Source organism: Lichenostomus cassidix, chromosome 19, assembly GCF_008360975.1.
Source record: "Lichenostomus cassidix isolate B80296 chromosome 19, HeHo_3.0, whole genome shotgun sequence".
Lineage (NCBI taxonomy): Eukaryota > Metazoa > Chordata > Aves > Passeriformes > Meliphagidae > Lichenostomus > Lichenostomus cassidix.
This window is the reverse complement of record NC_139499.1, coordinates 5,565,357-5,592,559: the sequence shown is the minus strand read 5'-3', so window position 1 is coordinate 5,592,559 and position 27,203 is coordinate 5,565,357. Positions and strand designations below refer to the sequence as shown.

The 27,203-nt window shown below is 45.1% G+C and overlaps 1 protein-coding gene across 4 annotated transcripts; it reads left to right on the top strand.

Moving 5' to 3' along the window:
* The first annotated feature begins 38 nt into the window (after positions 1-38).
* LOC146429061 (merlin-like) lies at positions 39-21,445 on the top strand. 4 transcript variants are annotated; one of them, XM_085078296.1, is made up of 23 exons: positions 39-121; positions 756-854; positions 1,390-1,842; positions 4,476-4,714; positions 5,879-5,996; positions 7,349-7,474; positions 7,867-7,989; positions 10,453-10,536; positions 10,853-10,921; positions 11,120-11,202; positions 11,854-11,929; positions 12,350-12,487; positions 14,118-14,192; positions 14,565-14,678; positions 15,068-15,190; positions 15,713-15,930; positions 16,303-16,325; positions 16,447-16,537; positions 16,775-16,877; positions 17,305-17,432; positions 17,969-18,119; positions 18,798-19,007; positions 20,437-21,445. In XM_085078296.1, the coding sequence occupies exons 4-23, from the start codon at positions 4,707-4,709 to the stop codon at positions 20,470-20,472; spliced, it is 2,097 nt and encodes a 698-aa protein (XP_084934422.1). In that variant the 5' UTR covers positions 39-121; positions 756-854; positions 1,390-1,842; positions 4,476-4,706; the 3' UTR covers positions 20,473-21,445. The 4 variants fall into 4 exon arrangements, with proteins under 4 accessions (XP_084934422.1, XP_084934424.1, XP_084934423.1 ...); XM_085078298.1 differs by lacking the exons at positions 16,303-16,325; positions 16,447-16,537; XM_085078297.1 differs by lacking the exons at positions 39-121; positions 756-854 and having other exon boundaries at positions 1,318-1,842.
* Positions 21,446-27,203: the final 5,758 nt, after the last annotated feature.

Below are 27,203 nucleotides of genomic sequence, written 5' to 3'. Positions count from 1 at the left end.
GCGGGGTATTTAAAGGCGGCAGGCGGCGCCAGCCCTCTGAGGGGCTGAGGGAGACATGAATCCGCGGAGTGGCGAGAAAGAGTCGTTAACGTTGGAAGGGCTCTCTAAGATCTTTTTAAAGGTCTTTCAAGCATGGTGAAGGGTGTGGAGGGGAAGCTTTAAGAGGAGTGGCTGAGGTGCCCTGATTTGTTCAGTCGGAGGAGCTTGGAGGAGATTGAGGGTGTTTAAAGTCCCCATGAGGGGAAGAGGAGGGGCAGGTGACGATCTCTTCACTCTAATGATCGAAGGACTCGAAGGATTCACTGCAGGACTCGAGGAAGTGGCTGGAGCTGAGTTAGGGGATATCAGGGAAAGTTTTTTCCCGCAGAGGGTGGTTGAGCACTGGACAGTCACCTCAGGGCAGTGGTCACAGTACCGACAATTGAAGCTTTTGGACAATGCTCCCAGGCTCGGGGTGGGATTGCTGAAGTGCCCTGTGGAGGAGCAAGACGTGCACTCGATGTTCTGATGGGTCCCTTTCCACCCAGGATATTCTGTCATTCTTTGAAGCCCAACTGTGCCCCCAGCACTGCCACTGTAACCCAAACCACATCACCAGACACCTCTCAAAGCCCTCCAGGGATGTGACCCCACCGCCTCCCTGGACAGCCTGTCCCCATGCCTGACCACCCAAACAGTGCAAACATGTTTTCTAATATCTAATCTGAATCTCCCATCTCTGTTCAAGGCTATTTTTTCTTGTCTTCTCGCTGCAGGCACAGTAGAGGAGAGTGACTCCAGCTCACCACAACCTCCTTTCAGGTTATTGTGAGGAGTGATGAAATTCCTCCTACTGTTCCAAACAAACCCAAGGTGTGAGTGCTGAGGTCTCCCTTCACACAGAATTTTGGGGATGGAGCTGCCTGTCAGTGCAGCCTCTTTGTGTGGCACTGAGGTTTCTGCACAGAAACAAGTGTTGTGCTCTTCCCCTGCTGTTAGGTGATGGACATGGGACAGATCTTGAAGGTTTTCCCTATAAATCTGGAATATTTATAGTAGGAAGTGAGAGCTGGCCTGTTGTCCTTGTTCTCTGTATCTTGGCAGATACTCAGTTTCTGTAAATCTGTGTATAAAATGGAGGGCTGGGAAAAAAGCCCCAAACCACTTGTAAACTGAATAACGGCGAGATTATTTGACTTTGAAGTAATGTCCTGGTCTCTCCCCGTGACTTCAGGCTGAGGCCATCCTTCTTTTACCTATATTCATTCACTTATCATTTTCTTCTGGTATTTTGGCTGCTGCCCAGTTTTGAGGCTTGTTCTCTTTTTGGTGTTGGTGTCCCATCATCTCTCACCACAGGAAGAGGACAGGTAGGGAATCATATTTATTTAACAGCACGACTTTGGGCAGTTTTCCTTCTTAAGGTGGCTGATTTGGGGAGAACAGGAGACACTGTTGAAACAGCTTGATCAGATACCATCCAAGGAGTAATTTGGAAGTTCAATATCAATTCTCACAGATATCCAAGCCAAAACTCGTGGGCTTCTCATCTTTTGGCGCGTGGTTGCTTGAATTAGGGAGTTGGGAAGTTGGGAGGAGCCCTGGCGCGGGCAGGAAATGGTTAAGAGCCGTTCCTATCACCTGGGAAAGCAATCCTTTGATTTTTCAGAGGGCGCTAACATGCCGCAGTTCATGGAAACAAAGGGAAGGGGATCAAGTAGAAAAGTTGTTCTTGGATTTTATTCTCAGTGGCAGAACTTGTGAGGGCTGGATATTGATGTCTGCGGGGAAAACACGGAGTTTTTGGATTGAAAGGGACTTTTTTCCCCTTCTTATCGTCATTCAAAAAAAACGATCTGTGAGGTAAGTCTTGATTCCAACGGGTGACTTTAGATAACTTCTTTTTTAGACTGAGGGGTAAGAAAACCCTTTATCTTGCTGACCCATTTTTAAAGCAGTGAATTCTTTGCTTAAATCGTTCCTCGGGCAGGGAGCACAGGCGGGAGCGTGAGTCAACATCTGTACAAAGCCCACGACGCTTGCCTGTGTTGTCTGCATTCAAATTGCTTGCATTAATTCCTGAGCTGGAGTATGGAAATTCAGGAACTGGGAGAAACATAATGAGTCAGGGGAATTTGCCGCTCCGAGTCGCAGTAAATATTTCAGAGGTGACAGTCTTTCAAACTGTAGTAGTGTCTATGTTAATGTGCTTTTGCAGTGGATGCTTCAAGCAGCTTCTCTTGGTGGATCTTAAAATAATTCCCAAGCCTTGTCTCTTGAATCCTCACTGCTCTCCCAAAGTTTTTATCTTTCCAGGACTTTCCTTAAGGGCAGATTCATTTTGGGGCTGGAACAGAGGGGTCTCAATTGCTATTAATTCTTTGCCAGTCTGCAGCTGAGTTCTCACCTTAAAAAGTGCTGCTGGCTTTTGTGTGTGAAAAAAACATGATTTTTCACCCCCGTGTGGCTGCCCCAAGTGTGATGGAGGTGACGGCTCACACCCAGTTGTCACCGAGAGCCAGCGCCACGTGAAGGGAAGTTTTTATAGCTCGTGGAGAGCCCTGCAAAACCCCATCCATTCACCTTGGAAATGCTAAACTGGGGATAAATTGCACTCTCACTCATGGGCAGCTTGTTCCTTCAGGTATTCATCTATAAGGTGCTGAATTCTGGTGGATTTATTGCGCTCTGTGTGTGTGTGGCGCTGCTGATTTCACTTTTTTTCTCTCTGATTGCCAGGGAATGCTGTGAGTGAGTGAGTGCTATCTGATGTGTGGCTTCCTTCCCGCACGGATAGATGTGCAGAGCTGTGGTGTAACACGCTGCCCACCTGCTGCTGTGACACTGATAAACATCACTCCCTGCAAGAGTCACCTGGCCAGTTCTTCTCGCTCTTCCCTGTTCCCAGTTTCACCCCCACGCTCTGCTCCGGGTTTCTCATTGTCCAGGAGGGAGAACACTCCAATCCAGAGCTGCTGGATGTCCTTTCTTTCATCACGAACACGCTAAAAGGCAGAGTTGAGGCTGTTTTGTTCCTTCACATTTTTTCCCCATCGCTGCCTTTCTGCTCCTCTCATCACGCAAAGCTTTTATCCTCTCCCTGTGGTCGTTCCCAGCTTCTGAACTCTGAGTTCCCAGGTTCTGGCTGGACAGGAATCTTTTATCTCCCTGCCCCATTTTTCATTCATGTGTTCTTTGTTAGGTCTACACCATGCTCTGATCCATCCCATTTTGCTGCTTCTGGATCCCTGTAGGAATATTCCCCTGCAGGAATAAATCACTGGAGCTGAGTGTCAGAAACTGCCTTGGAGCACTTGATTCCCAGTTAAATGCTGTTGTTAGCAGGGATCTAGGCAGGGGATTGCTTTTGCATTTACACAAAAGATTGCAAACCCAGATTGTCTTATTTTTCAGCAAGATTTCTCTTATTTGAAAAAAAAGTTCTTTTTCTAAAATCTTGTCTGCTAAGTGCTTTTGCTTGTGTTGTCAGGATCTGACATTCATTTCAGCTATTCAGTGTGAAAACCCTTTCCAATTTCTTTACCAGTGCTATTGATTAAAATGCAGTTTACTTTCCTGGGGAAAATTTGATATTCAAAAATGTCTTTTCACTGTGAGTCAGAATGTACTTTTCCATGGAATAAAAATTCTGGAAAGGACAAAAAAAAATGCTATTGGAAATGTTGAACAAATTATATTGTCATTTCAACCCAGGTTATATAAGTAAAAAGAAATAACTTCAAAGTCCAAATGAAAAGCTCTGGTATTTTTCTCATATTTTGAGAAAATTAGTACATTTCTCTCCAGCTGCTCAATTTTATCTGTTCAGAGTTTTCCATATGAAACTCTGAGAATGTTCTGTACTGGCCTTAACTCCAAGTTCCTGTTTAACTCAATTGGCTGTTTCAGGTTACATATTAAAAATGAATTATGGAGCTTTCTTCTCCTTCGTTTTCAGCCATTGATATTTCTTCTAGAAACCTATTTCCAGTATTGTGTAGAAGTCTGTAGCTCCCAGGCTATAAATGCCGTATCCAATGGTAAAATTATTTACAATTTTGGAGAAAACCAGATGGAAAAGAGCTTCGGGACGCAACAGGTTAAAATTTAATTTTGCAGCTTGCAGATCAGAGATGAGAAAATGCCTGGGGTAATTACTGCTGGTTTGGATGCCCTCAGATGATGCTTTCCCTGTCAATATTGCTGTGGTCATTTTTTGGGTTTGAATATTCACTTTTACCTTAACTGAAAATACTTTGCAGATAGTGATAAAAGAAGAAATTCAAGCAGGAATACTTTCCTTAATTGAAAATAAGTAGAAAGGAGCTGAGCTCTGCTCAGCTGGATGCACTGAGCTGCCTAAATTTTAGGGGAAAGCTTGTGGCAAGCCTGGTTTTCACTCCTTTAAAAAATGATGTCCTTGCCATGAAGAGCAGCCATTGCAATGTCTCAGCTGTCCTTTCTCTGGACTAATCAGCGCTTTCATTCTCTCACAGATGATTTTCTAGCCCTTGGCCCTCTCCTTTGGATTCTCTCCAGTTGCTTTTTCAGCACCAAGTGGTGCCCTGAACCCAAGATTCAGCAGGAGCTCCACCAGAGCCAGCTGGAGGGAGAGGATTCCTCAACTGGTCCCAGTGGTGTCAGAAGGATGAATTTCCTCCTCAGCTTTTCCTCCCCACTCTGAGTTGCCTCAGTCACATGTTTTCATCTCTGCCTCTGATGTCCCTATGATTTGGTAACTAGTTTATCTGTTCCCTGCCTCGACTTCCCTATAATCTGGGAAGAAAAGCTTCCATATCTATTTCACCTCCTATTTAAGAGCTCAGAATTCGTGGGTGAGGGGCACAAACAAAGGAAGTGGAAAATCAGTACATTTCCAAGCCAGTTTAGAGGTCAGCAGCAGCAAAAAAAGGGGAGCAAAGTATTTTATAAAATCCTGGAAGGTGTAGGCAAATGGAACTTTTCAGTTTAAACTAGAGCTTTGTTTTGGAATTCCTCAAGGAAAGGTTGGAATTGTGCCACATTGTGATGGTTTTACTTTGTAGGAAACCAGGAATGCCTCAGTCTCTTGCCCTGTATAGTTCACAGCTACTCCCTGCGTTGTGCAAGTTTGAACTGTTAATTTTATAAAGTGAAAAGAAGCAAAAAACCTTTACAAGCTGACTTCCTGTGCTCAGAAATAAATGCCTGAGAACTGCCTGGAGCAGATTCACACTACCATTTAACCCCTAGCTTTCAATATTTGGTTTCTACAAAATCCATGTGCCTGTGGAAGCAGCATCTCCTCAATTTTTTTGGTTGGTATGCAAGAGATTACATTTAGAATAGAAGATTTCTGAAGGAATTTTCTGTTGGCTTCTGCAAATTAAATTCATTTCGCAAGAACTTCACTGGGAGAATTTCTGTTCTAAATAACTGTTATCATTGTGAGTGACTAGCCCAAGAGAACATGGTAAATTTGACTTAACTTCACTGCATACATTTTTTATTTCTATCATTTTCAGGGAGTTAAGATCTCATGTTATAAAGAAATCCAATAGTTTAGTTGCTCAAGGAGCCATAACCGATAGAAAAAGATTGTGTTGGATTTAACATCATAAAGTTTAGCTGCATTTTCTGGTGTTCTACTGGCTGGAGATGCTACAGAGACCCCAGAGAAAGGGAATTTTGCTTGTGGTAGCCAAACTCTGAGAAAAAAAACAGCAATAACATTTTCTGAGCAACTTATTTCAAGGAGCCAAGCTCATTTTAAAGGATTTTGTTTCAACATCCTTATTGTCTTAGACACAAAAAATGCATCTCTAAAGGTGACTTTATTCTGCATGTTTGGGCTCATCCTGCTTTGGAACCTAACCAAGCAAATGCTGCTGAATTTCCATCCCTCAATGTTTGATTGCAGGTGTGGCTGCCCTCCTCAACTGAAAAACATGTCCATCCGAGGCCTGAAGAAGAAACAGCCAAAGACTTTTAAAGTCAAAATTATAACAGTGGATGCTGAGATGGAGTTCAGCTGTGAGGTGAGAGTGACACCAAACGCTGGGGAGTTGGGGACTGATCTTTGCATTAGCAAGAAATATGAAAAATTCGGATTAGCAGCTCGTGGATGATCTCAAAACTTATTTTTATAAAAATTGATTATTTAATCTCAGGTGCATTCTTCTCTTAACTCTGGCCAGAATTTAAAGCTGTTTGCATGAAATCCACTTGGCTCACACACATAAATTAACAGCAAACCTGCTTTCTTCATGAGCATTCCAGTTGTTTGTTAGAATTCCTACTTCTCCACCAAATTCTTCTTTTTTTAATAACACAACTCTTTAAGACACTGCCAGCTTGGATAAACTGGGCAGAGCTGGTGTTAAGATGTTACTTATAAAATAATTTATAAAATAATTTATGAACTTGTACTTTTGTTGATCTGGGACATTCTCTTCCAATTTGCCATCTGTAAACTCCTGATCTTTAACTGCAGTGTGTGTTTGGATCTCTGGGCAGAAGAGAAAAATGATGGAAAAAGTGGGATTTTCTTCTATTAATTGTGTCTGTCTGGTAAATTGGTTAGAGAAATCATGGCTGGAGAAAAATAAATGATCAATTGCTAAATAAATTGGGCTGCACTGTTGAGGAGACAGAACTGTCCCTAATTAATTAATTCTTAATCATCCAGCAAAAGCAAAACAAGACATCCAGGTATTTTGAGGAGTTAAAAAACTGAGTTCCAGTGGGACTGGCAATTTTATTGAGACTTATTGAGCCATTTAATGTCATTTATAGGTTCTTCAGGAACGGAATAGATTAGTCTTGTATGACTTACTGCTCTGGAGAGCTTGCAGGCAGAGTTGTGAAAATAAAGGATTTGGGAAATTTGATTAGAGATCAGAGTCCTTCTTAACAAATCATGTATTCCTTGCTTTGCTGCCTCTCCTTTCTCCCCAGCCTCTGCACTTTTGCTGGGATGATTTCCAGCTTTCCACTCAAATACCACCTAAAAGTTCACTTCTTTTTGCCATTAAATTTTTAGTTTTACAATTAGGTAAAATCATCTTTCCAAAATGTAGTCAAATAGAAGAAACAGACGAGCAGCCTCTTTGATGAAAGAAAAAACCAAGGCACGAAATGTGTGTGAATTTGGGACCTTTAATCAAAGTTTGCTCTCTCTGGCTGTTAAATTAAAATGAAAACATTGAAGGAGACTCATTTAAGAGAACATTTAAGAAGGGAAGGAGGTGGAACACAGCAACTCTTCCACAGCAGCAGGAATATTTCACTGAAAATCTAAAAGTGAAATAACACCTTGTAGGACAAGGGGCTAAAATGGGGCAAATTCATGGAAGACCTACATGTTTGTCTTGATTTTTCTCTCTTCCAGATGAAGTGGAAGGGAAAGGATTTGTTTGACCTGGTGTGCCGAGCCCTTGGCTTAAGGGAGACTTGGTTCTTTGGCTTGCAGTACACAATTAAAGGGATGTGCACCTGGTTAAAGATGGACAAAAAGGTATGGGAAACAAAATTCCTGGCAATTATTTACTCCTACAGTGTGGCAGTTGCTTACTTGTGTAAATATTGACTTCCTGTAGCACAGGAGCTAAAGGGATGTGCTCCATGACAACTCAGAATTCTCCATGGTAGCTTTTTTGGGAGGCTAAAATTGTGTCATTTGCTCTGATTGCTTCTATCCCATTTGACCTGGAGCAATCCCACACTAATCACCACTCTGTGCACTGATTGATGTTAGATTAAAGCTCAGCATTACCCTTCCCTCTAAAATTTGGGAAGGCTGCTTTAAGTGGGTTATTGGCTGCTTTCTGTTATCTTGAGATTGGGAATGTTATCTGGAGATACTCGTGTATCAATTCTGCTGCTGATTTTTATTTTATCTGTAAACAGGTTTTAGATCAAGAAATCCCCAAAGAAGATCCCATTAGCTTTCATTTTTTGGCTAAATTCTACCCAGAGAAGGTAGAAGAGGAACTATTACAGGAAATTACCCAGCATTTATTCTTCCTTCAGGTCAGGAACAATTTTTAACCATGAATTCCTTCTGTATTTCCTCCAGTCCTTTTGCATTGTCTTTGATCTTGTTGGCAGCTCAGAATAATTTTGCTTGCTTCAGCTGTATCCAGAGCTTTGTAGATGTTATTTTTATGAAATGCAAACATCTCTCCTGACTGCTGTGATTTTTGTGTCCAGGTAAGCTGAATGTTTCATCTTCTGCAAGTTTTTGTTCTCTTGACGGTTTCTGTTTTTCTGACAACACAACAATTTTGTTATATTGGGTGATAACTCAAAATCTGGATATTCCAGACTTGTTTTGCTCCTTAATATGTGTTAAAAAAAATAAAAATCCATGCAAAGCTGGAACTGCTTGGAGGACAGTGAAGCTTTTTGGGAGATCTTGTGCAGGAGGGCACAACCTCCCGAAAACCTCTCCATCTTCTTAAACCTTCATTTTGGATTGTGGGGAATAAAAGATCAGGGAATTTGATAGGCATTCTGCAATCCAAGTTTGTTCACATGGCAAGGAGCAGAGAAGCAGACACCATTTTAGCTCCATCAAAAAGCAGATGGAGGAGCAAATTCTTGCAGCCTTCTCAAAAATAAGGATGGATGGAGCAGGAAAAGCTCCATAGCTGCAGGAAAAGGATACAAGCACTGAGTTTGGGATGGTCCCATCCAATGTCTGGGACATCCAGCTTCTCTACCAGTTTCTGTGGAGTCCCTGTGGAGGTTTCAGCCTCTGGAGTGTTGCTTTATCCCAGCAGGATGTGTCTGTGCAGGTAGCTGGGGTGTAAGGGATAAGTGCAGGCTGCAGCTGTAAATAAACTCAGTCAGTTCCCTTGTTCCCTGAGGAGGATGTGCTGATGGAATCGTGGAGAAATGCTGCTGCTCTGAGGGTTAATAAGCCCCCCAGAACTTCATCCAGAGCCTTTGACCACTTGGCAATTAATTTCTTCAGCTAATTTTGGAAGGGAATGAGACCAGCAGTACTCTTTGAATCCTGATTTTTTCCACTTTCTTTTCTTTTCTGCTTGAACCTGCCTTAACTAGCAGATAGGCAATTAGCAAATTCTTCTCATTCCGAAGTAGGAAAACAAGGCTGAAACAAATTGGGACTTGCAAAGTTTCCTGACTGTAAGAACTGCAGCTCACACCTGGATGCTAATAGGAAAAACATGTACAGGCATCTGGATGCCTGAAGATTTCAGCTCTCCTGACTCTTCAGCCCTTTGCAAATTAATGTGGCATAACAGCTTTTGCAAAATGCCTGAATAGATGTAAAGGACTGAAGCTAAATATTTCCTGCCTGAGGATGAGGTAATTCATTGCTTCTTGGTGAAGTTGAACAAAAAGTCCTTGTAAAAACTGATCAGAAAACAAGACAACCAGACACTTCTGGGGGATTTATCTACGTTGTTCGAAATTCTGGAGTGTGATTTGCACCGTGGAGTACGAAAGCTTTCCAAATTGGAAGCAAAAAAAAAAAATCTTTCCATTCTTTCCATTTTAACAGCCTAGAAAGAATTTTCCCTGTGCTGTAACTCAGGTTTATATATTGTGCTCACCAGGGGCTGAATTGAAAAGCAAAACTTTCTTGGTGGTTCATTTCAGTCTGCAGCACCTACAGAGGTGTGTTTGTAAACACAACTTGTGCTAGCTCAAGTCATTTTTCTCTTTGGAAATGTTTAAGATTGGGAGCTGTGCAAAATTCTCTTGTCTTGTGCTTGTTCCTTGGCTAAATACACCTGAGAGGAGGATTTGGGAAGATTAATTTCCCTTTCCCACTTTAGGTTTTCAAGCTGGAATTGCAGAACTGATTGAAAATCAAACAACACCTTACAAACTGTTACACCTCTGGTCCTGATAGCACCACAGGTTATTAAAATGAAAAGAATGTTAAAAGACTCTTTACCATTGTCTGATTGTGCTTAGACCATTGAAATTGAATAAATTAAGTGCTCTATTATTCAGCTTCTCTTTTGGGGGGTTTCCTTTATTCTCTCATTCTGCAAAGCTGGAGAACATCTGTTATGGTTTTTCATATGGCAACACCAGGCTGGACAGCCCTGAGCATTCTGCTCTAGCTGGACCTGACCTCCAGAGCTCCTAAAATTGGATGTCTGAAATGATGCAAAGCTGATTTTTCCAAAGCAGGCAGGAAAAAAAAATAAAAGAAGGATTGTTAAAAGAAATGAAGCGCAGACAATAAAATTGATGTTTTAGAAGGTTTTCTTTTATAGGACTCCTTATGTAAGTGTGTGGAGAGAGCTGACTGGCGTTTTTAGTCTCATTAAATGCAAAGCTAACTAAAGGCTTCCTGTGTTGCTGAATGCCAATTTCTTGTTGCTGTTATTAACTCAGAGAGGGGATGTTTGGTGCCAAGTTGTAGTCTGGGCATGTCTGCTTTCATTTCAAGCCTGACAGAAGTCCTGACTTTGAGCTTCTTTAACTTGCTCCTTTCTTCTGTTGGTTTAGGTTAAGAAACAAATCCTGGATGAGGAAATCTATTGCTCACCCGAAGCTACAGTTTTACTGGCTTCTTATGCTGTTCAGGCCAAGGTTTGTGCATAGAATGTCTCTTTTTTTACTGACTTTTTTCTGGTTTAACCAACACATCTACATGGTGATGTGTAAAACAAAGCAGAGTTAAAATTTGCTGTTAAAGAAGTTGGGAAGTACAGGCACAGCCAGAAAAAGAAACATTAAAATACCACTACAAGGATTTTTTCTATACTGTGCTTTTGCAATTTAGGGAATTTATTTGGATTTAACATTTTAATGTAATTTTTCCGGAATAAAGTCTGCCTCAAGCTTCCACATCAAACTCAGCATTTTGCCTCTAACAAACTGAAATATCTCTTCTTTTTTGCCACAGTATGGTGACTATGACCCAAATTTCCATGAGCCAGGCTTTCTAGCCCATGATGAGCTGTTACCCAAAAGGGTAAGTCTTCATTCTATATGAAACCAAATCTTCAAATCTGCTTTTTGCAGTGCAGATATTGCTGGGGGTTAACCAGAGCATTCAAAACTCTGCAAAATAACCAAGTGAATGCACCTCTGCATTCACTTGGCTTGGGACAGGCAGCACTTGGATTTGGATCTTCAAGGGGATCCTTGAAGATCTTTTCTTTCCCTGCAGGTCCTCAGGCAGTATCAGTTGACAGCAGAGATGTGGGAAGAGAAGATCACTGCTTGGTATGCTGAGCACAGGGGTATTGCCAGGTAGGAAACCTTTGCATTTCTTGGAAATCCCCTACATTTATTTATGGGATTTGTTGTCTTCAGTGTAGTTCAGCATGCCTGGAAATGCAATTAAACGGTAAATAGGAGCTGTTGGCACGCAGAGGCAGCTTTTTCTGTATTTGGGTTCCATTTCTCTCTGTTCTAGAGGCTTTTTAGCACTATTTTTATCGAATTTTTCTCTCAAGATTTAGTGATGCCTCACCTTGAAGGGAGAAGAAAAGGGTAGAGAGATTCTCAGCCTTCTTTGGCCTTGGCCAAAAGCTCTGCTCAAGACTCCTTTCTCGATGAACTCTATTTCCTGAAGGAAATATATTCAAGGAAAATAATGGCAGGGTGGGTTTCCAAGGCATGGAGTGGCAAAACTAACACAAGGATAAGACTTTTAATGAATTTTAATGAAGATTACACTATCCATGAGTCATCATTTGAAATAGGTGCGACTTTACTGTCTTCATTCTGTCCAGGTGCTGTTTTTATTACCCTTTTTTTTTCTATTCTTGAGAGCAAGATGACAAAATTAAAGTTTGTACAAAGGACCAGATTGTCTGTTCTTTTCTAAGCTGGAAATGGAGAGTCAGCCAGGAGAGAAAGGCTGGAAAGGAATTTCATAATCATGGCTTTATTCTCCAGGGATGAAGCTGAGATGAACTACCTGAAAATTGCCCAAGACTTGGAAATGTACGGTGTCAATTATTTCCCAATTGCTGTAAGTGCCTTATTTTAGCAGTTTGCAGTTCTGCAGATAATGGTGCTGTCCTTTTAAAATCCTCCAGGGAGTTTGGGAAGTGGGACTCCTGCTTTTCCCTGCTGCTGGTTTTGTTCTGACTGGGTTTACTTGCCTGCTAAATGAGCAGGTGGATAAAACAGTTAGGATTAATATTTTACAATCTCGACGAAAGTTTTCAGGAACTCCAGGTGTGTAGCAGGAAGGAGAAATGGTTTGAGCTGCTGTAGTCAGCCTAGAGGGCTGAGTTTATTAGTAGCAGTGACAGCATTCATAATGTTCTATATAAACACCAATTGCCTCAAAGACAGATGAATATCAAGATATTAAAATATGTGGTTCTTGTCTGTGGTTGTTTAATGTCACCAAAAATGCCATTTACTGATATCTCTTGGTTTTCAGCAAAATAAAAACCACACAGATCTCCTGCTTGGAGTTGATGCCAAAGGTATTCATATCTACAGCATTAATAACAGGTTCTCTCCAAATAAATCCTTTGAGTGGAGCTCTATCAGAAACATTTCCTATAGTGAGAAAGAGGTATGATGGCTTTGATGTATTATTCTTTTTACATGGGCATGGGTGTGGACTGGGATTCTTGGAACAGGCTGAAAGCTTCCTCTGTTTCAATAATTTTGGGGGAGAAAGGGAAAATCCTGGGGAGCTTTGTTACAAAACTAAAAATAACAGCCCTGCCTTGCAGATGAGCTCGAAACCTCAGTTCCCTGAGGCTGCTCTGAGCTCTGACTCTGCTCTGGCTCCTTCCCTGCTGCTTGGCCTTTGCAAAACAAGTGTGTTGATCTCTGAAAAAGACAGATATTATGAATGCCACCGTGACTGGCTTCCTCAGTTATCCCAGCAGGAATTCCATGATCCATGAAACCTTAATGCTGTTTGCACATGCAGGAGTTGTCCTCATAGCTGAGGGTTGGAGCCCGGTGGCAAGAGGAGACATGCAGGGAGATATTAATGGTTTTCTGCCTCAATTCTGCCACTTTGTTGGGACATGATTTCACTCCCCAGCACAACCCTACCACTGCAATTTCACTGTGGAGCTCAGCTTTTGCTTGTGGAAAGCTGAGGAGTGGGTAAAATGTGTTCTCGTTGCAAATCATGGGCTGTGTGGAAGGCTGTAATCAGAAAAAACAAACCCAGGGAAATTGCATTGGTAGGGGAATACCTGGGATTTGTCAGCCAAAGGGCAGCACAGCCTGTTCCATTTTCCTTTTGGAAAGCACTGAGATTTTAGATTCATGCCCATTAAATCAGGCAGGCTACAGGTTTGCTGCCTCCAAACCATTTTGGGTCCCTGATAACATCAAACTTCCCCTGAGATCTGTGAATAAACTGCTTTAACTCCCTGTTGTGGGGAAATTGGGCAGCCCTGAGTTTAAACTGCACTGTATTCGGTGACACATCCCAACCTGGCTCCTCAAAAGGCAACCAGGCATTACCTAGAGGGTGAAATGAGCTATAGGACATGATGATCTTGGTGACTCAGATGCCCTGGAATTATCCAGGAATTACCTTGCAAATGAGTTAGAGGAGCAGAGTGCCAGGGAGCCTGTGAGTCACAGCAAACAGGGTCTTAAAAAAGGGGCCATATTTTGTTATTCAGGCAAACAGAGCACGAGGTGTGGAGTGAAGCACTGACCTGGCAGCAGGAAAACCCTTCATGGCCTCTGGGAACAGTCTGGGGAGTGGGCTGGGAAAGTGAGCAAGTAGGAGCTCAAGGATTCTCACCTGCTGGCCTTAGGAATAAATTCTTTAGGCCCTTGATACCTTTGTTTATCCCTGCAGTGGTTATTATTCTGAGAGGTGTTTGACATTTCCCTGACTTTAAGGCTGTGCCTGCTCTGAGGGATTGGTGATGGATCCTGTTCTCCTGATAACCAGGGCTAGTTCCAGAGTTTTTGGGACAGTGTGCAGGGGGCATTAGGGAAAGCACCATCCAGACTGGCAGTGGGGTGGGTCTAGGGGGAGGCTTTATCCTCCAACACAGCCTGATTCTTTGGAGAAAAACAGTTTTACATCACTTTTGTGGCACCAATCACTGCTTCCCCAGAGAGAAGTGCAGATGAGCTACAGTTTGCATTGGTATTAATAGTTTCAACTTATTTTTCTCCTCACTGTGCTCTCTTTCTTTTTTTTCCCCTTTTTGCCTGTGTAGTTAACTATTAAACCCCTTGACAAGAAAGCAGAAGTCTTCAAGTTCTTTTCCTCTCAGCTCAAAGTGAACAAACTGGTGAGTGCCCTCCTTTCTTTCTTTAAAGCTGAATCTGGTGACACTGACTGAGAAATACTATTTGTAAACAAAATTGTGATCTCAGCCTAGAACCATTGCCTGTGTAATTCAGGAAAATGGGATCAGAGGGAGGTAAAGGACAGAAGGAATCTCTCACCCTGTTACAAACTTAACCAAACTGTTGTGTGCCTGGGTGTGAACCTGGCCAGGGTGCTGATTTTCTTGGAAGGGAAGCAGCTGCCAGCACTGGTGCTGAAGTCAGAGTTGTCCTGTGAGGCCAGTGTGAGCCCCTTTGTCCCTTTGACAGGAGCACAAGTCCATCAAAATCCCATTTGTGATCAAAATCACATTTTCTTTGCCTTTCCTGTCCAGATTTTCCAGTTGTGCATTGGAAACCACGACCTATTTATGAGGAGAAGAAAAGTGGACTCCATAGAGATCCAGCAAATGAAAGCACAAGCCAGGGAAGAAAAAGCTAGAAAAAAGGTAGATTCGTTCTGCTCCTCTGTTGTTGAAAACAGTGATTATTATTCCAGCTGGTGTCCTTGCTGCTCCTGTATTCCATCAATATGTGTGGGAGGTGAGGAAGTGCAGCAGGATTGGATGTGGGAGCAGCTCTGCCGTGCCTGAGGATGTCAGAGGTGATCTCCAAGCTTTGGGGCACACAGCACATCAATCCAAGGGCTCTTCCAGCAGTCTGCAGTGACCAGCAGTGCCTGCCTGAGGAGCTCAGTGCTGCAAAAATGCAAGCAGCTTCAGCATCTCTGCTGACCACCCCAGCTGGAGAGCAGCCCCTCCATCATCTGATGCATTTCACCCGTGCCCAGGTGAGATTCTGCTGCAATGCCACAAATTGTTGCTCATTCTGCTTCCAGATGGAGAATCAGAGGCTGGCCAGGGAGAAGCAGCTCCGAGAAGAAGCTGAGAGAGCCAAAGAAGAGCTGGAAAGGCGACTTTTCCAGCTGGAAGATGAAGCCAGGCAGGCCAATGAGGCCCTGGTGAGTTAGACTGAATATTCTTGTGCTTGATGGGCTTCCTTGGTTTGGAAACAGGTTTTTTTTTGACAGCAGGCATTGTAGCTCAGACAAAGCTGGAGAGTTTCTCATCACTGGTGGAAAGGGAGTGCAGGAATAGCTGGGAAAACCCTGATCTGCCATAATCTGTGAGCCATTCCCTCCCTGGGTTTGGTTCACAGTGCTCTCTTCAGGCCAAGAAGAGGGGAAAGGAAACAGCCTTGGACCTGAATCTGGGAGAAAGAGGCGACTGAAGAGGCTGACTTCAATTTTTAGTTGAAGTCTTTGTCCAGCTCTAAGATTTTTCTCCTTGCTTTGTAGAGGTGAGACACAGGAAATTCTGGAGCACAGGAGTAACATTAGACCCTGAAACTGTGTCTGATTTTTATTTAAGATACAATACTTTATCACTTAATATCTTGGTAAAAGATGTCTTCTTCCTGCCTGCCTGTAGGGGTGACTTTGTAGGTTCCAGACAAGGAACTAAGAAAAATTCTTTCTCCTCAGCTCCGATCCCAGGAAGCAGCAGAGCTGCTGGCTGAGAAAGCCCAGATTGCAGAAGAAGAGGCCAAGCTGCTGGCCCAGAATGCTGCAGAAGCTGAGCAGGAACGCCAGAGGCTGGAGATCACAGCCCTGAAAAGCAAGGAGGAGAAAAGGCTGATGGAGCAGAAGATGAGGGAGGCGGAGCTGATCACCGTGAAGCTGGTGAAGGAGTCTGACAGGAGGTTGGATTTGCTTCCCTGGCACTGTGGGCTCTCAGCTGGGGTGCAGAGAGTGCTGCTTCCCTCAGAGCTAAGCCCAGGAGGGGGGAATTGTTCCTCAAGTGGCACTAGAGAGTGGCTAAGCCTCCTTGTGCCTTGTTTGTTCTGCCTGGACCCAGCGGTTGTATTGCAGGTCGGGTTTGCAGAGGATCAGATGCAAAGCTGTAGAGATGTTTAGCAAGAAAGATCCAGAATGCAGAGGCATTTTCTATTTGATATCAAATGATCACTGGCTACCTAACTATCTAAATTTAGCAGTCTTTATCCCCTGTGAGACATGAGGCTAATGTTTTCATTCATTAGTACCAAGTGAATGGTCTCTTGTTTCCCTTTCAGATCTTCCAGAAGTGTAAAACCAGGTAAACTTGTGTGGAATATCAACCACTCTGAGTGTTTGCTTGCTCCCTGAAGATGCAGAGCAGGCCAGTGTTGAGAAAGGATTTTTAACTCTTGTTATTAAGAGCCTTCTGCTTGTTTTAGGATATTGCCAAGAAGCTTGCCAAAATAAAGAGCAACCTCTCCCCACCTCAGGGAGGATCTCTGCTGGCCTGGAGGGAATCTGTATCAGCAGGTTATTACTGAGCCTGTGGAAGTTAGGAGTAGGAAAAACATGTTAGTTCAGCCACTTTGTGCAGTAGGGTTTGTGTCCTGTGTGTCCAGTCAGTTCTCCATGTGAATATCCTGCCATGAGTGTCTTGGGGTAAAGATAACACAGCAGTGGACTTGTTCTTTGGAATTCAGTGAGCTCTGAAATCCATGTGTGGGTTGGAAACCATCAAGCAGTGCCCTGAGGGTATTTCTCTTCCAGAGCCAAGGAAGCAGAGCACCTGAAGCAAGACCTGCACGAAGCTCGAGAGGCTGAACGCAAAGCAAAGCAGAAACTCTTAGACATCACCAGGCTTAATTATCCTGTAAGTTCTCCTCCACTGGGCACCACTTCATCTGCAGGGACAGTCAGGTGCAGATGACTTCCTCTTCTGCTGCAGTCCTGCTGAGGGTGGATTTCCATTCTCTGCTGAAACAGAAACGCTGCAGTCAGGATAAATCTCTCTGCTCTGGGATCTGTGGGTTGTGGACTTACCTGGGTGCAGAGGAAGGGCTGCAGGAGCATCTGGTTTTGGAACTAAGTCATCCTCTTAAACTGAATATTAATTTCAGGCACAGTCATGTCGAGTCATCACATCTTACTAGCATGGCAACAACAAGTTGTCATGCTAGTGAGTTTCTAGCTTCAAACTTAGAAAATGGCTCAGCCTGGCTTTCTTGCAGCAGCTGGGGAGATAAACCCCAAATCAATCCATCACCTCTGAATGACAGGGCTTGTGTTGCCTCTTCCAGCACATGGCCAAGTACCCCCAGTACTCCCCAGCTGACAGCAGAGATGCCAACTTCGACAAAGGATCCGTAAAGCTGGATTTGAAGGACATTGACCTCAAGAGACTCTCCTTTGAGATAGAGAGAGAGAGGTATCAGTATGCTTGCAGTGCAGATAAATGAGAAAGGAAATGAAATCTGTGGGACTCACAGTTCATCTCTGAACAACTAGAGATGGCCTTTTTCTGGAGGCCTTTTCCTGAGCTGGTGTGGGTGCTGTCTGTGTGAGACTGGCTGTTCACACAGAGGAAGGGATTTTTGGTGGCATCAAGCCATGGCAGGTCCAGAGCCTTCTGTTTTGGGGTTCTTGGGGAGGGACAAAGCATTTTGCTGAACTAAAAGCATGTGAGAGGACAGAAATTTCCCTCTAGTGCTGAAGTTCCAGGAGCCAATCCATGACACATCCCTTAGTCTGGAAGGAAATGCTCTGTAAACAGTTAGGAAGTAAAAAGAAAGAAGTGAACTCCCTTGTCACTGGGTCAGGGGAGCCAGGCTGACGTGTGCCAGAGCTCATTTTACCTATAAAACATAAAATGAAACAAAACCCACCTCTCCTCCTTCCACAATCACCTTTCCTTGAGCTGAGTTGTGCCACCCTAAGCCTTTTGTCTCCAATGTGTGGCCCCAGGCTCGACTACTTAGAAAAGAGCAGGAAATTCGAAGATCGACTGAAAGAACTGAAGTCTGAAATTCATGCTCTGAAACTGGAGGAAAAACAGGCTGGGCTTTACTCTCATTGGAATGAAGTCCTGGGCTCCTTGGATCGCTCCTTGGGAGGTGTAAGTACCCTAAATCCCTGCCACTTTCTCCAGCATGAACCCTAAAATGGAGCAGTGTGGGTGTGCCAAAGGCAGCTGCCATATTTCAGTCCAAGCCTTTAGTGCCCTTGGTGATAAAATATCAGAAGCATGAACACTTCTAGAGGAGAAAAATTCGTGTCAAAACAAAATCTGAAGGCCTTTTTTCCTAGGCTGAATACCAGGACCATAAGCAAAAAAGAATAATCTTAATCTATGATTATGAAATCACAATCAGGGTTTGAGGTCTTGGAGCAAATGAAATTGTTGTGACTGACACATTTAAATGTGGTTTCTTGCAGTTTGCATCACGTTCTCATTCATGTGCTTTGTGGTTGCTGAAAGTCATAAAAGCCTTGGTGGATTTTTTTTTTTTTTTGGAAGGCAATGAGGAACTAGACCCAGATTTTTGTCATAGGTTGCTTGTTATTTAAATAAATTCTTCAGCTTCTTCCTGAAGAATAGGGCTGGCTTTGTCTGCAGGTTGTTCCTCATGTAGCAAAAAAGGCTCTGAGTCAATGGTTTTTAGAGACAGAAAGGAGACTTGAAAAATTATGAGGAAAGATGGCCTTTATTTTCTGACTACTCATCTGATGTTCTTTTTGGCTTAGTCAGTGTTGATATAGAGAGGGCATTAAATTTCCATGTGCTCTTTTAAAGGCCCCATCATGGATGAAAACCTTGGAAAGTGGAGATTCATTGGATGCAAATCTTCAAAGACCTTTCCCTGCTTACTTGCTAAACACTGCAAGCAGCTGGCCCTGTCCCAACAAAACTCAACACACAGTGCCAGTGGAAAAGTCATCTTCCCAAGCAAATTCCTTGGTTGCCAACAGTGTGGGCACAGGAACCAGAAAACAGATTATAAAGGTAATCAGATTTATAAGTAAATTCCTAAATGGTGCCTCAAAGTTTAGAGTTCAGAGAGGGTGGCTGGCTGGAGGGACCTGGTTTGTCCTGCTCTGTCACAGCCTGGCAGATGACAAGGCTTGTGCAGGATTTTGGAGGCCCTGGTGCTGGCACATCATTTGGGAATGTTTATAACTCGAGGCAGCCTGTTTTTTCTCACTTCTGATCTAAGCTGGAGTGCAGAGCTGTAAGCCTTGGTAAATGAAGCAGAGATGTCTGTACACAGTAGGAGGATCTGTGTTAAATTTTATTTGCACCAGCCAGACTTGGAAATGAGACATGTGCTCCCAGGTATAGAGAGCTTAAAACATACTGTGCCTGTCTTCTGCTTTTAAAAGGCAGGGAGGAAGAGACCAATAAATACCTAGGCTTCCCACAGCTCAATTCTTTTCCATGTGCTCCCTGTCAAAGAGCCCTGAAGAGCAGCGAGCTGGGTGTTAGGGAAAAAGCAGCTGCTTTTAAATGTCATTGGACTGGAGAATCAAGGAGAGCTGTGAGGAAATGTGGTCTTGAACAGTGGGAAGGAAATCAGCTGTCAGTAGGCAGTGCTAATTGGGCAAGGTGTTGGGAATGGAGAAAGCCTGATGGATGTGTTGGGGTTTATCTGAGCAAAGCTGGGGGGTTTAGGATCAATTAAGAGCTCCAGTGTGTAACATTCAACACCTCCTTCAGGGCTGGTGTGGTTAGAACTAAAGTGATGCCTGTACAGGCTTAGCTAAAACAGAGGCTAGACAGAGTTTGGAGAATAAAAAGGAGTTAGATCAATTAAAGGCCTTCAAGGTGCATTTAGGGCAGAGCCTACTTGAGAGGCTCCACCCAAAATGCACAGCAAGTCATGGGTTTTTCATATTTTATAAATTCTGTCCATTAACATATCGAGGTTTAATCCTCCAATTACACCTTCAGGTGATGAAGTCAATTACTCCAAATTTGCTCTTTGCAATTCACTGTTGATTACATATTATGTAATCATTACATATGTAATGATTACATTACATATTCTCAGGCAGCGAAGTGTCCTTGGGTCTCGAGTTTTAGAGGAATTGGTTTGTCTAAAAAATGCTGGGAACAGGAGTTTTAGCACTCTATATGGAGTCCAGAGCCACACTAAAACTACAGATATACAAAAAATATAGCAGCTAAAATCCTAAGGCATCAAAGGGGCACAGCTGAGTAACAACAGATGAGGGATCAGCTCTTTCTGAGGCAAGTAACAGAAGCAACTGAAGACTAAACTCAGGGGTGAGGTAAATGCATTTGTTTAAAGAAGAAAGTAAAAGCTGCTTCAGGGCACCTTACAAAAGCCTCCAGAGTTGGTGGTAAAGGAAGAACCAGACCAGAGTGAGTTCCTTTAAGTCAGAGCTAATTCTCCCTCTTTGATTTGCTGCAGGTTCAGCAGCATGACTCGGATGTGATCTACATTTGAAGCCCCTCGTTCCCTTGCCACACTGGTGGGACTGGTGGCCTTTTTACCAGCTGCAGGAGGCACCTGTGTGGGGACAGGTATGAGAGACAAGGCCCTGTGGTTGCAGAGCTGCCACCCAGCTCCCAGGGAGGTGACACCAGCTGGGAATGCCACAACTGTCCCCGGAGTGTGTGGGAGCAGTGCTAACCCAGGAGTGTTTGCTACTACTGCACTTTGGAAGAAACACTTCACACTTTGCTAACCCTTCCTCCCCCAGGTTAGGGATGTGAGGCAGCAAGTGCCCAGGAGGTGTTTGGGATGAGAAAACACAGCACAGACTTGGTGTTTATCTCCACCACAGACTAATTATGTTTTTGGTCCAGTCCCTGGGACATGACTCCCACAGAGCTGCTCGACGTTTTAGTGTTTGCCTGCCAAATATTTTCCTTCTCCTCCCCAAACATTTCTTGGTTCACTTAATTGATTTGCATTTCTCTGTGAGAAATCTCAGCTTTTAATTCCAGATGCAGAAGTGGACATCTTCAAATACCTCCCATTCCTGGGGGAATCCTTTGTTTGGAATGCAGAGCTTCTGTTCTTCCAGTCCCTGACTAGATCAAGCACTTTCTGCTCGAGCAAACTTTGCATACATTAGCTGGCTTCCCACTTCTGTGCAACACAGCTCCCAAATTAGACAGAGACAAAAGATGCTGTTGGTGTCTGCTAAAGTGGGACTTGTTTCTGGTGGAGAGGTGTGTGCAGCAAAGTGGCTGCCTCATTAGTAAAACCCACTTGTGTTTTCCTGTTTTGTGTGTGTTCAAGTGTCTGTTTCTCCATAATTCTTCACTCTGAGGGCTTCTGGGGGAAGCAGACAACATTCAGCTGTGGCTGAAGCAGGAACATGTGACATGTGATGTAAAAATGAATGTTAATGTTGTTAAGTATCTTGTTCTAAAAGCTAAGATTAAAGAAAAAAAAATAGGCTCAACAAAAAGCTTCAATTTCCATTTGCTTTGAAGGGAACGTTGTGTCAATATTCCTCCAGCATTAACAAGACAGGTTTGGAGAGCAAACACACAAATCTCCTCTGTACACATCTGCAGCAGGCTGAGCCCAGTGGGGGATAGCAAGTGCCTGTGGAGAGGGCCAGGAGTGCTCTGCAGGGCTGTCCTGCCTCTCTCCCAGCCCTGGGAGCAGTTGCTGCCTTGGCTGGCTGGGCTGGGTGTTAATTCTCTCCCAGCTCGATCTGGCACGAGATGTTTGCAGAATATTGGCTGTTACACACGATTTCTGAGCTGTCTGCAGCAGCCTGGTGTGTGAGAGGGAGAAGCTGCTGGAGATGCCAGAGTGATGAGGCAGATGCTGTCATGGTCCCAAGGCTGGGGAGGGGGCAGTGGCCAGGGCTTGGGACAGTGAACCATCTCCTGTATCAGCTAGGAAGTGCACAACCCAGCTTTGAAAGTGGCATTCTCGGATTTGAGGGTGAGGAGAAATACTGGGATTTCCCTGCTTCTCCTTTTCCTGTTCCCTCTTTTTCTCTGGCATGTGTCTGAGCACAGCTAGCTGAGCCTGTACCCTCACCCTTCCCACGTGCTGGCCCTTCTTGTGCTGCTGTGTCTGAGCTGCACCATGGACCAGGGCCCAGAGCAGGAGAGCTGCTCCATGTGCACCTCTGATTGATTTCTTTGGACTTAGTCCTGTAAATCCCAGCGGAGAAAAGGACAAGGTCACACTCCTGCCAGCTTCAGTACAAAACCTGCCTTTACAAGCTGTTCCCAGCCTGCTGTGTCCTTGCTGTGCAAGGACCATGTTCCTGCCGGCTGGGATGGGTGTTTGAGCCTTTGAGATGGAGAAAGAGGAGCTGGGATCTACTGTGACCCTTTCAGATGGGGAAATAGGAGTTAGGATCTGCTGTGACCCTTTTAGGTGGGGAAAGAGGAGTTAGGATCTACTGTGACCCTTTTAGATGGAGAAATAGGAGTTAGGATCTGCTGTGACCCTTTTAGGTGGAATAAGAGGAGCTGGGATTTGCTGTGACCCTTTTAGATGGGGAAATAGGAGTTAGGATCTGCTGTGACCCTTTTAGATGGGGAAAGAGGAGCTGGGATCTGCTGTGACCCTTTTAGATGGGGAAATAGGAGTTAGGATCTGCTGTGAACCTTGTAGATGGGATTAGAGGAGCTGGGATCTGCTGGAGAAATGCTTGCACAGCCCCACATGGAGTCAGATGTGCTGTGCCTTTGCTGGGAGGCAACAGCAAAGAGAAGTGCCACCAGGGTGTTAATTTGCTTAAAACCTGAGCAAATATTTGCAGCAATTAAACTTTGGTGAGTCGGTGCTTCTGCTGCTCACACTCTCCTGCAGTATTGACCACGGAGTCCGAGCTTGTCCTTCAGATGAGGAAAGTCTGAGGAGCCTGAGCCCTGCATTCCCCCAAGAAAACAAGACAGGTAGATTTTTTAATGAGTGATTTGTCACCCTGAAGGGTGAGGTGTTTATCAGCTGCCTGCTGAGGAGCTGGGGAGCAGCAGGCAGCAGATGGTGCTGCAATGCTGCTCTGCAACAGCTCGGGAAGACCTGGCTGGGAAACCCTCCCTGGGAATCTCTGCCAAGTGCTGTGTTCCCACACTAGCAGGGACTTGCTCCTGTTCTTTTCCTGGAGTTTAACCTGACATCATTTTTGACAGGGATTCAAAATTTGCAAGCGGCGTGCTCAGGGAAGTGATTATTGCATGAGCAGCTCGGTCCCGTGGGGAGGAGCCAGCTCCCCAAAATCACAAAAAAAAAATCTCCTAATGCTTCTGACACCTCCTGGTCATTGTCAGCCTGTGGAAATGGCCCGAGTGGATTTCAGGGGTGGATTTCCCTGCCTGCCAGGAGGATGGGGGACCCCACAGCTCTGGTGCTATGTGATATTTTTATTAATGCTGTTGGAAACAAGCATGGACTTGTTAAATTTGCAGAGCGTGGAGGAATTGTGGTGTGCGGTGCAAAGAGGGTGAGAGAGGCCTGAGAATGGTCTGCAGGGGTCACTGAACAATGAAATTTTTGTTTTCCTGCTGGAAAGGACATGAGGTTCTGATCTCAAACTGCAGCAAAAAAAAGGGAGTAAAACTCCTGCAGCAGTGAGGAGGTGCTGAGAGATCACCTGGAATGAGGGGAAGTCTGTTCCTAGAGTGACACAGTGAGTGGAAGTTGACTCTCCCCAGCTCTGCTTTCTCTGTTTCTCTGAAAAAACACTTATTCTAACCCCAAGGGCCTCTCCTTTCCCTCGTGAAAACCTTAGATTTAGAACTGTGTAGATGGAAAGCTCATCAGGGTTCTCCTGAGCCATGGAAGGGAGCAAATACCACTCAATCCTTGGAGACAGCACATCCTCTGCTGGGATCTCTCTCTCACACCAGTTCATTTTCACCTCTGGGTGATCCAGGGTTGACCTAGCCCTGGAATTTGGGCACCACCTGACCCCTGAGTCACCCTGACCTTTCCCCAAGCTCTGGAGCCCATTTACCAGCAGCAGGATGAGTTCACATCTCGCCTGCCGCAGGATTACACACAGAGCAAACCCCTTCCTCTTTCTCCTTGCAGACATCCCTGTGGCTGTGCTGTTCCTCTGCTTCTCCTGTGCCCTCTGAGCCACCAAGGTCTGCTGGCTCTTGTCCCTGAGACGTTTCTTGGAGGCTGTGTCCTTCCCAGAGCATCCCTGGAGGCTGTGTCCTTCCCAGAGCATCCCTTGCAATTCCCAGCCTCAGGAGTGGGAATGGAGCTCCAGGCTGGCACATGGCATTGTCACCCTGCTGCTCCTGGTGGTGGGGACACAGCCCTGGTGTGGGGACAGCTGTGATGAGTCCTTGGTGGCAAAATCACTGTTTTTTCACTCAGCTCTGTGGGCAAAAGCCAGGCTCAGATACAGAACTCGGTTGTGTTTTGTTATTTCTGGTTCTCTGCACTGTCTGGACTCTTTCCCACCTTCCTGCAAGGCATTTTTGGGAGTAGCAGGGTCAGCTCTTTGGAGGAGCTCTGGACACTCAGGGAACACCACCCTGGGACTGCACTGAGACATTTAGAAAGCAGTTTTCACACCAAAAAGCACTTTGAATCAGGAGTGATGCCTCTCCTGGGAGGAAGAGGCTTTGTCATGCTGAATTACACCCAGCAGGGCCCAGGCATGGAGGCTGCAGGAGAAAACTGGATTTGAAAAAGATGGGAAAGGGCTGATGGTTGCTGATGGTTGCCATTAGCCCTGGCTTGGTCCTAAAAGCAAAGCAAAGGTTTGCCAGCCTGTCCCGCTGGGGAATTCACAGAAGGGAAAATCAGGAGAAGAGCAGGAGAGTGTCCAAAGAGGCAGCTTGGGTTGGGATTTGGGAGTGGAGGGATGCTGGGGGTGCTGGGATTTATAGATCAGGGGGGATAAAAGTGAGGGAGAATGAAATAATTCTCCCTACAACGTGAGTCAGTCCCACATCCTGTGGTTGAAAAGGAAAGGGATCCAAGCTGACCTCCAGAATTAGTCTTGTCCTAGTAAATCCGAAAGAGAAATTCCAGAGAAAGAGGAAGTCGACAGAAAAAGCCTGAAAATTTAAAATGGTGCTATAAAAACCTTTCAGCTCAGCAGTGGGGCGGCCCAGGAAGCTCTGAGGGACTTGCAGGGTGAGGATGTGGAGGAAACTGAAAGGAAAGAAACAGAAGCCCCTGATAATCCCAAAGGAGATTTGTTGTGCTTGAATACTGCCGTGATGGTGCCACTGTGGGGATGTGACAGCAAGGACAGCGAGCTGGGCTGGGCACACACAGGGAATGTGGGGAGTAACAGGTTGGAACTACAAAATTAATTTGAGAAATTGATGCAGCAAGAGGTCAATCAAAGAGATGAGGTGTGTGCACCACCAGAAGTTGCCTGCTCTGCTCCTTCAGGGCACAGAAAGAGGGACTCTCAAGGATGGGAGTGTCCAGAAAGGATATTCTGGTGGGATTTTGGGGGAAGTGCTGTTACTCAGTGCTCCATTCTGAAGGGCTGAGCTGAGCAGTTTCAGAGTGAAGCCCTGAAACTCATACCAAAGCTGAAACTCCATGTCTCTGCAACCTTTCCATACCAAAACCCCACAGCTACTGAAACCACCTCCTGGTCTGGAGGGGAACAAGGGAATCTGCTGCTTTTCCTGGGAATGAGAGCAGTTTGCTGCTGGCTGTAGAGCCTTGGAGAATATTGGATTCCACAGCAGCTCTGCTTTTAGGGCCACCTGTGAAAACAGGGCTTCAAAAAGCCTCTGTGGATAGGCCCTTGTATGGATAAGCCAGTTCCCACTGGGAGGGAAGATCTCAGCTCCAGTCTGGATGGCTTGTGGAACATTCTGGTAGGACTGGGAGCAGAGCAGTGCTTGGTTTGTACCTTGGCTCGGAAAGCTGCATGAGAACCTTACAATTTCCCCATGGAAAGCTGATTTCCCTCTGCTGGCATTCCCAGCCAGTTTCCAGCCTGTGCCTCCTGCACCTCCTTCCAATCTCTGCTGCCTACACATGGATCCCTCCCTCATTTTTCCAACCCCTCAACCCAAGCTTTTTGCCTTTAACCCTTTTTGGGCTGTTAACATCAGTCCTGTGATGTGTGCCATGGCTCTGTTCCTGCCCCAGACATCCCCAGCCTCCCAAACTGCAATGGCTGCTCCTGTTATCCCTGTCCCCACCAGCAGGATCTCACTCTGCACTGCTGCCTTGGATCCTTCTCCATCCCTCAAGGTCATTACAACCCTTTCTGTGAGCTATCCTGGATTGATGATCCCATCTCGTTTTGCCTCCTCAGCACATTTCCTTTGCCTTCCCCTGCTTTCTGTGCCAAGGTCATTAATGCAAATGTCAAGCAGGATATTTTTTTGAGGCAGAATCTCCAGGAACTGTGAGGGTAACCCCCTCTCAGTGCCTCACAGCCCCTTTCAGCTGAAGCAATTACCATGCCCCTTCCAGGCTGCTCTTGACCAAATTTACTTTTCACATGCCAGTCACATCTTCTCTGCCTTTGCTCATAATTTACTATCTGGCCTTAATTCAAGTGTCTTCCTGAAGCCCAGATGAGTGAGAGCCACTGCATTTCCTTCACCACAGTTATCTCTGAACTTAAAAAAGGCAGCTATTAGGTTGGGGCTGGCGTGGCATTTGAAATATGTCAGGGTAATAAGCTCCGACAAAAATAGTTCCAGCAATATCGATGTGCCTGTTAGCAAAGAGCACAGAAATCGGTGTTGGGGCTCACTGTCCCCTCTGCTGTCCCCATGTCCTGTGTCTGGGATGGGTGCCCTGTTTGCTGGGACACCAGCTGGGCCCAGTGGAGCTCCCCAGGGATCAGTACTGGGACAACTGGGGAAGGATCTGCCGCTCAGTTTTATTATTTTTTTTGGTATTTGCTGGTGGATTCAGCGTGAGAATAATGTTAATAACACCCTGATGTTTTCCTTGTTCCCAAGGGGTGTTTTCCTTCATCAAGGACTTGGGGAGCTGCTGTGAGGGAGCAGAGTCAGGACAAGTGATCCAAAGGGATGTTTCATCCCACAGAATGCCATTCCCCAATCCTCCTGGGGCACCACAGGTGCTTCCAGAACATTCCCCAGACAAGAGCCATCACTGGCAGCCCCAGGTGGGACACTGGTGTCACCTGTGGGGACACACTGGGTGGCACCAAGCTGGGAAACAGCAAACCCAGGCTGTGGGGAGGGCCAGAGGGTCCCTGTGGGTCCCTTTTCCCACCCTGGTGCAAGGAG